The sequence below is a fragment of the Canis aureus genome, chromosome 10 (genome assembly GCF_053574225.1).
Source record: "Canis aureus isolate CA01 chromosome 10, VMU_Caureus_v.1.0, whole genome shotgun sequence".
Taxonomy (NCBI): Eukaryota; Metazoa; Chordata; class Mammalia; order Carnivora; family Canidae; genus Canis; species Canis aureus.
In genome coordinates, this window is record NC_135620.1 from 72,096,271 (window position 1) to 72,106,976 (window position 10,706).

A 10,706-nucleotide genomic window follows, 5' to 3' on the forward strand; every position below is an offset into this window, starting at 1 on the left:
ATAGCCACCTTATTAGGGGTGCTGGGAAGAGTGAGTGAGATAATGCGCACGGGGTTCACTCAGCCAGGCACGTGATAAAGGGATAAAAGGCTATTGGCTGTAAAAAGACAAAGCAACATCCTGTCCAGGCTGTGGAGGAGGAGCCTTCTTACTCTCACTTGCTGAAAAGCTCTCTGAGTTCTTGGAGTGGACTTTTGAATCCTGTCATCTCATTACTAAGGGGTAGTGAGGTCCGGGGCAAGTTTGCTGTGCTCTAAACTTTCTGAAACCTCTGTCTTCTCATCCACAAGATGGGTCGCTAACCACGCTAGCCTCATGGCGTTGTGCAGACTGGACTAGCCAGCAGGTGGGAGTCCTCTGGCACACGGAAGGCCCTCCGGAAGTGCTAGTGTGGGCGTTGAGTGTTGGTCACTGCTGTGGACCTGCCCTAGTTCAGACCCAGGGAAGGGGGTGGAGCTGCCAGCCGCTACCCTTCTGTTCCCACTCATAGGCCCTTGATCAGGGAGGAAGCTTATGAGAAGAGGAGACCCCGGGGCAGGCTCTGAACAGGCAGTTCACTGAGCTGCAAGAGGCAGGCAGGTGGAGGAGACAGGCTGCTGAACGTCGCCTCTGCACTAGGACCTCTGTAAGCTCATTTGGAGACGCTATTTCACTGACTCCTCAGCAGAATCCGGTGAGATCTTTCAGAGGACTCTGATTTTACAGATGAGGAGACAAAGTCCCTAGGGTGCCAAGGGCTTACAGAAAGTCAAGCAGCGCCTATGTAGAGCCCACACCCAAACCCAGGCTCGTCTGCCTCCTAGACTCCTAACAAGGGCTCAATACCAGCATACACGGAAGATAAGAAGGCTCCAGATCTGCCTCCTGAGACCAAGCCTTCCAGACTTTGTTATGTTCTGACTGTGGTTCCTTCTCTCGGTTTTCAGACATGTTTCTTTGAGAAAAGGTCTGAGCTGCCTGGATTGACCTGGGGAGGAACGAGAACGGCCATACCATGCCCACTTAGCCAGGGTGGCCAGGCCGGCCAGAGAAGCTAACTGGGGCAGAGCCCTGGCAACAGATGGTTGTGGAGAAGCTGAAGGAACTGGGGATAGCAGAAAGGGCAGCATTTGTGAGAGAAAGTCTAAATTTCTATATTCTGACCAGGACTTTTGCCTTCTACTCTTCTCAGACTGAGGAAGGTTTTCAGACAGATGGGAAGGTAGAGACCATTAACATTGAATCTTAGTGTACAGGTTAGGGCAAGGGAAGGCCAGAGAAGGCGGGCAACCTGCACCTGTCACAGTGAGTGAGTGAAAGAGCAGAGGCTCCCCGCCTTGGATTCTGGGTATATATGCATGCATTCCTTTGTTCCTCCATTCATGGGCCCATTGAGTGCCTGTTATGGGATATATAAAGACTCTGGTCAATGAAAGACAGGCTCCCTGCTCAGAGAGGGGTGACATACAGAGCATTTTGGTACACGGAGGGCTTACGTAGGATGCTGTGATGTGGAACGTAGGTGATAATGCCATCTTTGTTCAGACCAATGAGGGAGGTGGTGACACATGAGATGGGACCTCAAGAGAGGAAGGAAAGCTGGTCAGGACACAGCAGTGAGGGCAGAGGAATGTTAATGGCTGGAGATTTGCTCAGATGGTGGTTCTTTGTATATGCGGTTCAACAGTGTTATGCCAGGCAACAGAGGAAAAGCCAGACTCACAGAGGGGTGTTCATGTGCAAGAAAGCAACATTAATGATCCACACAACCTCCCGAAGGTGTGTTCTATCACAGAAAGCCTTAACATTCAGTAATTCCAGGTGATCTACCAAGATAACCTAACTATGTTTCCTTTTATAAGCTATACAACAGTGATCTCCTATTTTCCTGTCACTTTTTCAATAAAATATTGATTATAGATGAAAAAATAAGTAAGAAAACCCATGGGATATTTGAGAGAACAAGAAGGAAATAAGCCACAGAGAGTGAGGAGGAGAAGGGGACCAGGAGAGGCCCGAGAAGTATGTGTGAGCAAATCATGCAAGGCCTTGATCTCATGCTGAGGACTTGGGGTCTTGTTCTAAAAGACCTGTTCCAGTTTTGCCCATGTGAGGTGCAGCAGGAAGCATGGGAGCTAAATCAGAAGTGAAATTATCCCTCATGGGTCAGAGCCAGAATTTGTGCACAGGACATTAGAGGTAACTGGATCATTCTAATGTTAGAACATGGGCAAGGGCAGGAGAAGAGAACAGATAAAGGGAAGGGAGGTGGAAAGGGGGACAATGGGCAGCAAAGGTGTCACAGATGGCGAAATGTGAGCTGGTGGGAAATATGACTCGGCACATATGTATTCAGCATCAAGCATCTCCTGAGTGTCAGGCCATGTGCTGGGGCTTCTGGATGCTTATTCTCATGTGATCTTCACAACCGCATGCAATACAGTGTTTTCAAAAATCGGCCTTTTGTAGATGTAGAAACTAAGCATCAGGACAGTGAAGGGACTTTCCGGAAATTGCTCAGTGACTAGGAGTCAAGCAAGGATGCCAGTCCAGGCTTCCTGGCCCCTGTGATCATACTCTCCCTACTTGACCTCAGTTATTAGACTTGGACTTGGCTCTGTCATCAGTGTCCCCACTTGGACTGGAGGATGTCCTCTATGTCTCTTCCAAGTCTAACATTCTCTGCTTCTCTTAGAGATAAAGAGGTTGTGGAAGACTTCTCTAGATTAGAAGGCACAGTCTCTGCAAAGGCATGATGACCAGGAGGTAGAGGTCCTGAACAGGGCAGGGCCAGCTGCTGGGTGAAGAAAGACAGGCACTGCGTGGAAGGAGCATCAGTGAGAAAGCTTACATTCTTGGGAATGCTCTAGGAGTTGAAAAGAAACAGAGATGTGCTAGTCATGAGTACAATGAAAGGGTCAGTAAGAGATGGAGAAATGAACAGAGACATTCATTCATTCAGTGGCTCAGGCTCAGAAAACAAAACTGACATGGTTCCTGCCTCACTGAGGGAGAGAGATGAGGAGATACCTATCCTTTGATTGGTCGGTCTGTGCACTGAGCACATGCCAAGAACTGGGTGTTACATGCTTTTCGTCAGTTCCCTTATCCTCCATCACAACCTCAGGAGGTGTAGGCTTTCGTTATTCCCATTTAATGACTGAATTAACTGAGGCTCAGAGAAATTGTCACACGCTCAAGATCACGTAAGTGGCTCCAATCTTCCATTTCAAATCATTGCAAAATTGCAAGATGGAGAGAGGTTGTGAGGGAGGGAGCGAGGGAGGGGAGGCAGGCAGGCCAAGAGGCAGCAAGAAGAGTTAGATACAGAGAATGAGTCCACAGGCTAGGAGGAGGACAAAGATGTTCTCTGAGACCGTGTGAGCACTTGGAGACCCTGCCTAGGCAGGAGGCGAATGAGGTCATTAAATCCATCTGCGCAGATGGGGGACCCTCTGGGAAAAGTTATATGCAAATATCATGATGCAATGAGGTGAAATCTGAAATCCGCTTGCGTTAGCCCAGGCTGGGGCTCAAGCAGGGACTGCACTGTGCTCTTTGGAAAGATCATCTGCTGCATCGAGAAGACATTCGCTCTTTCTCTCAGTTTCTAGAAAGGAGAGCCAGCTCAAGGTCACAGAGCATGTGAAGGAATGGACTGGGAACCAAAACTCAGGCTTTTCCCTTTTTTTTTTTTTTCTTTGAGAGAGAGAGAGAGAGAGGCAGGCAGGCAGAAGGAGAGGGAGAATTTCAAACTCCATGCTCAGGGCAGAGCCCTACATGAGGCTCGATCCCAAGACCACGATCTGAGTGGAAATCATGAGTGGGATGCTCGGCCAACTGAGTCACCCAGGTGCTCCTCCCATTTAAAAAAAAATGTTTAATCTCTTTTCATTTTTTTCCCCCAGCTTTCATAATATATGTGGATAACAGATCATGTTGTACCCTTCTTACCTTTTTCCGAGAGCCTTCAACCGAGCCTTATGCAAAATCTCTATGTGAAATGTCCCCCACTGAGATCGCAGGCCCCCTGGAAAGCGGTCTGAGCTTGCTGAGACATGCACTAGTTGTTTTCATCCTTGCCTCCCCAAGTCAAAATTCCTAGCGTGTGTCTTTCTTAGAAGGCGCTTTCATATACTTAATTTCACTTGGCCACCACAGCAGCCCTGTAAGTTAGGTATTCCGTCATGCAAGTCTTATCAACCAGCTTTGGGACAGTACCTTCCAGTTTTTCACTGATTTCATTCAGCCCTTAGAATTCCCAGTGCGAGGTGGGGCTGATGATGCCAGTTCTACATCCAGGAACCTGAGGCTTGGAGAGAAATAGCTTATCCTACCTTAATGACCACGTCTGCCACTCATTACTTTGGGCAAATGGCTGTCCCTTTCAGAGAGCCTGTTTCCCCGCCTGTAAAAGGGTGGTGGTTTTAGCACCTATCTTAAAGCGTTGCCTAACCCTTCATAAATGCCCTCAAAAATGAAAGCTGCTATTGTAATGACTTTGGTAAAAGTTATGACAGGGCTGGCAAGCAGCAGAGCTATGACTTGAACTTGAATCTGCTACCTGACACCACCCCCGCGCCCCCAATCCCGTCATTCCCCTTCTGCTCTGCACTACTTGTCTGAAAATTACTGTATCAGACCCAACCACCTGGCTCACATCTCTCTTTCTCTCTACAGGTCACCCCCTTCCCTATGTCCTGTGACCTACAAGGTGACTGTGCTTGTCGGGACCCCCAGGCCCAAGAACACAGCCGGAAAGACCTCCGGGGATACAGCCATGGCTAAGGAAGGACAAGGAGTTGACAAAGAATTCCCAGCGCCAGGACCCGCATCCCTTTGGTATTGATTTCACAGTCAGCTGCTCAACGGAATGGCCTCCCCACACCAGGGATCCTTAGCACCCAACCGGTCTGCCTTTAATTTCACCCAGGAAGGACTCATAGTAGGGGCGCATGAACCAAGTTTCGCCATGTTGGATGATGGATTGGAATCCCATCCCAAAGTCTTAGGTGGATTGCACATATAAGTGTGCAGTCCCAGAGCCTAAAAGTCTCATCAATTGTCACACAACCACAGCGAGAAACATGTTCTATATTTAGGAGTGTGCACATATGTGGTTAGTACACATGCATGCATACGCACCCCCAACAAACGTCTATCTGCACGAGGGCAGTTTGGGAGACTGAGCAGAGAGAGACTGGAACACACTCAGTCTTTCCTTCCCCAAGCTCCTAGACAGTACTGTCCTTGGGAGAAAGAGAGTCACAGAAACTGCCAAGACCAAGTGTTGAGATGTCAAGATAGCTTGCACTCTAAGGCTTGGAACATGTAGGGCATGCCCAGTTGTGCAGCCCTTTGGGATTAGAAGTGAAATGGTCTCTGATCACCTACCTTCTAGGGAAGTAGAACCCAGGACGAGGTAAAGAATCCAAGGTATGAAAAGCCCCCAAATTCTTCTGTTGCCATGGGGGAATCTTACCCCAACTCCAGGGTTTGAGGCCAAGCTGGAAATGGCATAGGGTTGCAGTGTCAAGGTATTATAACAGCCCCCTGCTTGAGGCCATACTATCCCTCCAGAACCCACCCATTCCCCAAATCTTGCCTTGGGACCACATTCGCTGCTACTTTTCCTGCTGCTCTATCCTATACATTGAGTACCCCCAAGATAGTAGGACTAGGTTAGGAAAAACCCCACACAACCAAACAGTCTGCCTTAAAAGTGACCCACATTTTCCCACGGCTCCTCATGTCTTAGCTCTTCTGTAAGAGAAAAATCCTCATTGGCCCACATGGTGAGAAGTTACATCCCCCATGGGTGGGCTTCTCATCCTGGAAGGGAGTAGAGGGACTGGAGATGCTGAAACCCTCATGGAGGGTCCAGGATGTCTGAGCCAGTGTTAGATTTTAGAATCAAGGGGACCAGTATTAAATGTCTGTGATGTTGGGGCCATCCAGAGACTGCTGGGATAGTGGGGACTCTTGAGTTAATTTTCCTTATCCAAGCTTTCCTGGCCCTCCAGGCTAGATCAGGTTTTGGTGCTGAGGACTTTGCTGTTGCCCTGAGCAGCTATAATCCTAGAACAGAGAATCATCTTGGGTTTGGTGCGTCTAAACTGTTCTCGAGGGTCATCAGAGGGAAGCCAAAGAGTTCACAGCCTCAGTCCCCAACCACCCAACATGGGCATCATGTTTTCCACAGTCTTCCAGCTACCAGGACTCCCATCCCCACCTGCAGTTAGTCAACCCTTCCCTCTTTCCCATGTTTAGCCTCCAAAAGTTGAGAGGAAGGTAGTCCCATGCACGTGGAAGCCCCTACCTCATTGGGGTCCTCTTTGCCTGTTTTCCACCCGTTACTTGTCCACTGCTTTTGAAATAATATGAGAAGAAATTAATACAGAATGAGGTAGAGAGAATGGTCAAGCTGGACGTAATTCCTAAGACCTGGAACTGAGAAAGTGAGGCAATGGGAGGGTATCGCATAAAGATTGCTGTAAATCACGCCATCTCAAATCTAGTGAAAACAACCAACAAAAACAAAATCTAGCATTGGAATGGGAAACCCCAGGCATATGTGCTGACCCTCCTCATTCCTGCACCCGAGATAGGCATTGTTATTCAATCATTGTCCTTGGTCCTATGGGGACCAAAAATAACTTCAGGAAGCTTCTTCCTGTATTACTCCCAACTGCAATTACCTGCCGACCAAGAACACTTGAGACGCCAACATACCAAGGTGCTTTTCGCACAGGTGCCCATAAATTAGGATGCAGTGCTTAGATTTGTGTGGCTCGTACCATGTTCCAAACCCTGAGACTGGGTTCCAGATTGGAGAGGTTGCCACCACGGTTAAGGACAGGCTCACATCCTTTACAGTTCCTTCTTTTACAAACTCCTGTCTCACATATATTCAGAGCGTTTTCTAGAGTTACCAGGGCCAGTCCTTACCAAAATTATCATAAACATGGAAGCACAGATCCCATTTTGTACTCCTTCCAGTACCTTTGGATGCTGGCCGATGTTAAAGCCCCTCTCTCGCCCTAGTGGAGTTATCAACATGTGTGGTTAACTGACAAGATATGAACTAAGAAAGGTAACTGAGTGGGCCTCCCAGTTGCTTTATCACACCTATAAGTAGTGTGGAAGGTCTTGGAGACCCGAAGACGCCATCACTAATGGTGGGGTTGCAGGAACCACAAGAAAACCTCTCCAGCTTCCCTTCAGGACCCCCGTCCTCTTTCTTCCTTCACTCTCACCCTGTCTGTGCCCACACTCTCCAGCTGAGCAAAGCTTCCTAGAGGCTGACTTCCATCTTCAGACTCACAGATTGAGTCAAGCAAGGAGCCACCCAGTCTCCTCCTTACCGTCATTCAAACCTGTTACTCATAAATTCCTATTTGCCAATAATGTTAGGCAAGACAGGCTACTTGACGGATGGCCAGCCTCATGCCCACATGGAAGGCCCTTCTCAAAACTTAGTGAAAGAGACTCCGTTCTATTCATGCAATGCACTGATCTCGGCCTTCATTTTCCTTCTGGGAATAGACTCATTGTCTTATCCCTTCGATGATCTCCTGTTTAGGATAATGGAGTACTCACAGGGAGGCAGATCTGAAGCACTGTTGTCTATCGATCAGCAGCTCAGGGGGCCCTAAAACAGTTGGGGGTTCTGGGTCTGAAGAAGTATTAGCCTGTTGGCAGCAAGAAAGAAAAGATGAGGAAGACGGTTCTCCAAACCCTGTTGCGGGGAGCCTTTCCAAGCCACAACCCTAACTGCATGCCCAGAGGACTCGTATTACCCCCATATTCTGTGCCAACCACCTCTTAAGGGAAGACAGTCCTTGGGAAGTCTGTTTTGGTGGCTGAATTAGGATGGTAAGAAAGGGAGCGATCTAGGGTCGTAAATAGTAGGGCTTTGAAGATGGAGGGTATCGGCTGCTACTCCTGGCTGCAGCATGTTGAGTTACTGCCTAGACAGTTCTCTTGGTCTTTTTCCCACCTTGGCCCATGCTTAAATGCTATTTGTTGAAAATAATTCTTTGAGACAGATTTCAGCTACCTCCCTTCCAGGTTCAATTTAACTTGGTTGTAACTGTCAATTTGTTATAGGTCTTACCTGTGTTTTAAAAAGAAAAAAAAAGAAAAAAACAGGAAGGAGGAAAGGAAGAAAGGAAACCATAAATTCAAGTTAACAGTTTTGAGGTTTTTGTGTTTTGTGTGTTTTATTATTATTATTTTTTTTTCTGGAACTACTTCAAGTGGGAAAATGAAAAGAATAAATTGATGGTATCGAAGCTGTACAGATAGAGATTGATAGAAGACAAAGATATGAAAAGGAAATAAAAATGCATGATTAAAAATAAGAATTTAAAAACCCCCTATTTTTGTGCTTCCTAAAGGGAACTGTTTATTCTGCAGGCTGCGTAGATAGACACAAGCATAAAAATTTCCCTAGCAGGAGACATAAAGCGGGATTTTATAATGCTCTTATTTTCTGTACATTGTGGTAGATCCAGGCAATAAGGCATCTTCCCCCTTGGATATGTAGTTGTTGTTGTTGGGGGAGCATTTTGTCTATATGTTTGGTGGCAATCAGTGGTAGTAGGGAGTGGGGAGGGCTTGAAATTGGTTTTGCCTAATATTAAGGGGACATAGTGTGTTGTGCTTTTCACGTTATAAAATGTTTGTATTTACCAGTAGAGCACTGGGCTTTATAAAGACTGCACTTAGAATCACACTGCACGGTCCACTTTCCTAAAAAGCTGCTACATGACCAGACAGGTAACTTCCATGGTTTTTGAGAAACAAAACAAAAATAAACCAAGCAAACAGCAAACATAAAAACTAAAGAACAAATGAATAAAAGCCTATTCTTTGAACTTACTCAAGTTTTGCCAAATTCCTACCATTTGTTTGATCTTTAAGAGAATTCTTTGACAGCCAAGAGAGGAGTTATGTCTCTAGAGAAAGAACCTGGAGTTCTTAACTCCGGGCTGCAGGTTTGCTCAGTGATCTTGAACAAGTCATCAAATAGCTTCTCCATTTGCCTCAGTTTCTCCAGCTGCAAAATGGGGATAATATTACTTACCTACCTCACAGTGGGATGGCAGGGGATGGTGTGAGGCCCTGAGGTTTTAAAGGGGCTGTGGCAATCTGTGAGAGACACACAAAGTCCATGGGTTACTTTTCAAGAATGCACAGGCCCATTGGTCACTTAAGAAAGACAGGGAGTGCTCATCTGATATTTCAAGGAATAAAGCTGGAGCTCCTAGATTTCATAGTCCACCTTAAGAGAGAGGCTTGTAGTTGGGGATATTTCACTCATAGGTAAATTGGATCCCTCCCCCCCATTCTGGCCTTTACCAGTTCTAGAATTTGATTAAAAGCCAATTACATCTTACAGTGTAAAAGTCAGTTTACTGTGGTCTAGTCAAGACTTATGGGCCATTTCCAACCTCACAAGAGGAAGGGAGTCATTAAAATCCCTTCTTCTTCTTCTCAGACTTAAAATTCCACATCGAGTGTTCCATTTAAAGAAGATACGGCATTCTGAGTGCAAACAACTCGGGGCTTCTTAAACTACTACACCAGCAGTCAGTGAGGAGAATTTTGAACAATTATTACGTTGCTTTCTTGGGTCTCTATAATCAATAACCTGTCCGCAGATATCTATCTATATAAAGATATTATATATAAATATAAATTTACATATATATGCACATGTATATATAGTTGTACATATATGTGTGTATATATATACTTAAATGTAATATTTACAAAATAAAACTGTGATCTCGTCTAGAGAAAATGTATTCATATTACAAACTGCTCTTCCATATTTATGTATCATATTATACCTTTTTATTATTGTTATAATTATTATGGGTATTTCTAATTATGATGATGTTGAAATCTGTTTGGCACCTTCTGGAAACTACCAAATAATGACTCTCCATTGAAGTGCTTAAAATCTGTTCTCATGAGAATTCTACTGGCCTACTACTATTAAAAAAAAAAAAAAAAAGAAAAAAGAAAAAAGAAAAAAAAAGAAAAAAAAAAGCCTAAACACCAAAAACAAAACACAATTCCAATCCTTTTTCTGTACCTCACGCGCATAAATTTGCTGCTCCTATTTTGGGTTTTATTTTTTCCTGTTTATGTGTTTTTATGGATCTAAGTTAAGTCTTTCAGCAATATATAAAATTGTAAATAGTAAACTTTATTTATTAAGAATGTCATCTTTTTTAATTTATATTTACACAATTGTTCATCTAATTTATTTTTTCTATACGGTTTTAAATACTCAGACATATTTTGCTGTTTGTGATATTTTTATCCTGTTCTCGTGGATTTGTTTTTCCATACTGTTTTCTCTGGTCTCAATTACAGGTTGGATCTCACAAAAGAAAAAAATATGATGTCAAAGACAGAAATATTTTGCCACTGTTGATTACTATACCTTAAAATTCTATATTATGAAAATATATAATAGCTTGTATGCTTCAATACGTAGCAGTGTGGTTTCTGTCTGTTGTGGAAGTCTAAAGGACTCTCATATGTGCACACTCATATGGACGAGATCCCCAGAGCCTCAGATGGGAAGATTATTGGTAGCATGAGGTCGAATTCAACATACACCCAATCTTCTACATAAATAATTCCTGAAAAATACCTATATTTTGCATATGCAAAAACTGAAAACCATTCTTACATGTTTGTTAAAAAAA

General features: G+C 44.8%; 1 protein-coding gene across 1 annotated transcript in view; it reads left to right on the forward strand.

The window, feature by feature from the left end:
* The window catches only part of PAPPA (pappalysin 1), a 237,167-nt gene extending 226,682 nt beyond the window's left edge, over positions 1 to 10,485 (forward strand). Inside the window, exon 22 of the mRNA XM_077913087.1 lies at positions 4,660 to 10,485. Coding sequence (XP_077769213.1) covers positions 4,660 to 4,767 — 108 coding nt within the window. The 3' untranslated portion in view covers positions 4,768 to 10,485. The remainder of the gene's footprint in view (positions 1 to 4,659) is intronic.
* Positions 10,486 to 10,706: the final 221 nt, after the last annotated feature.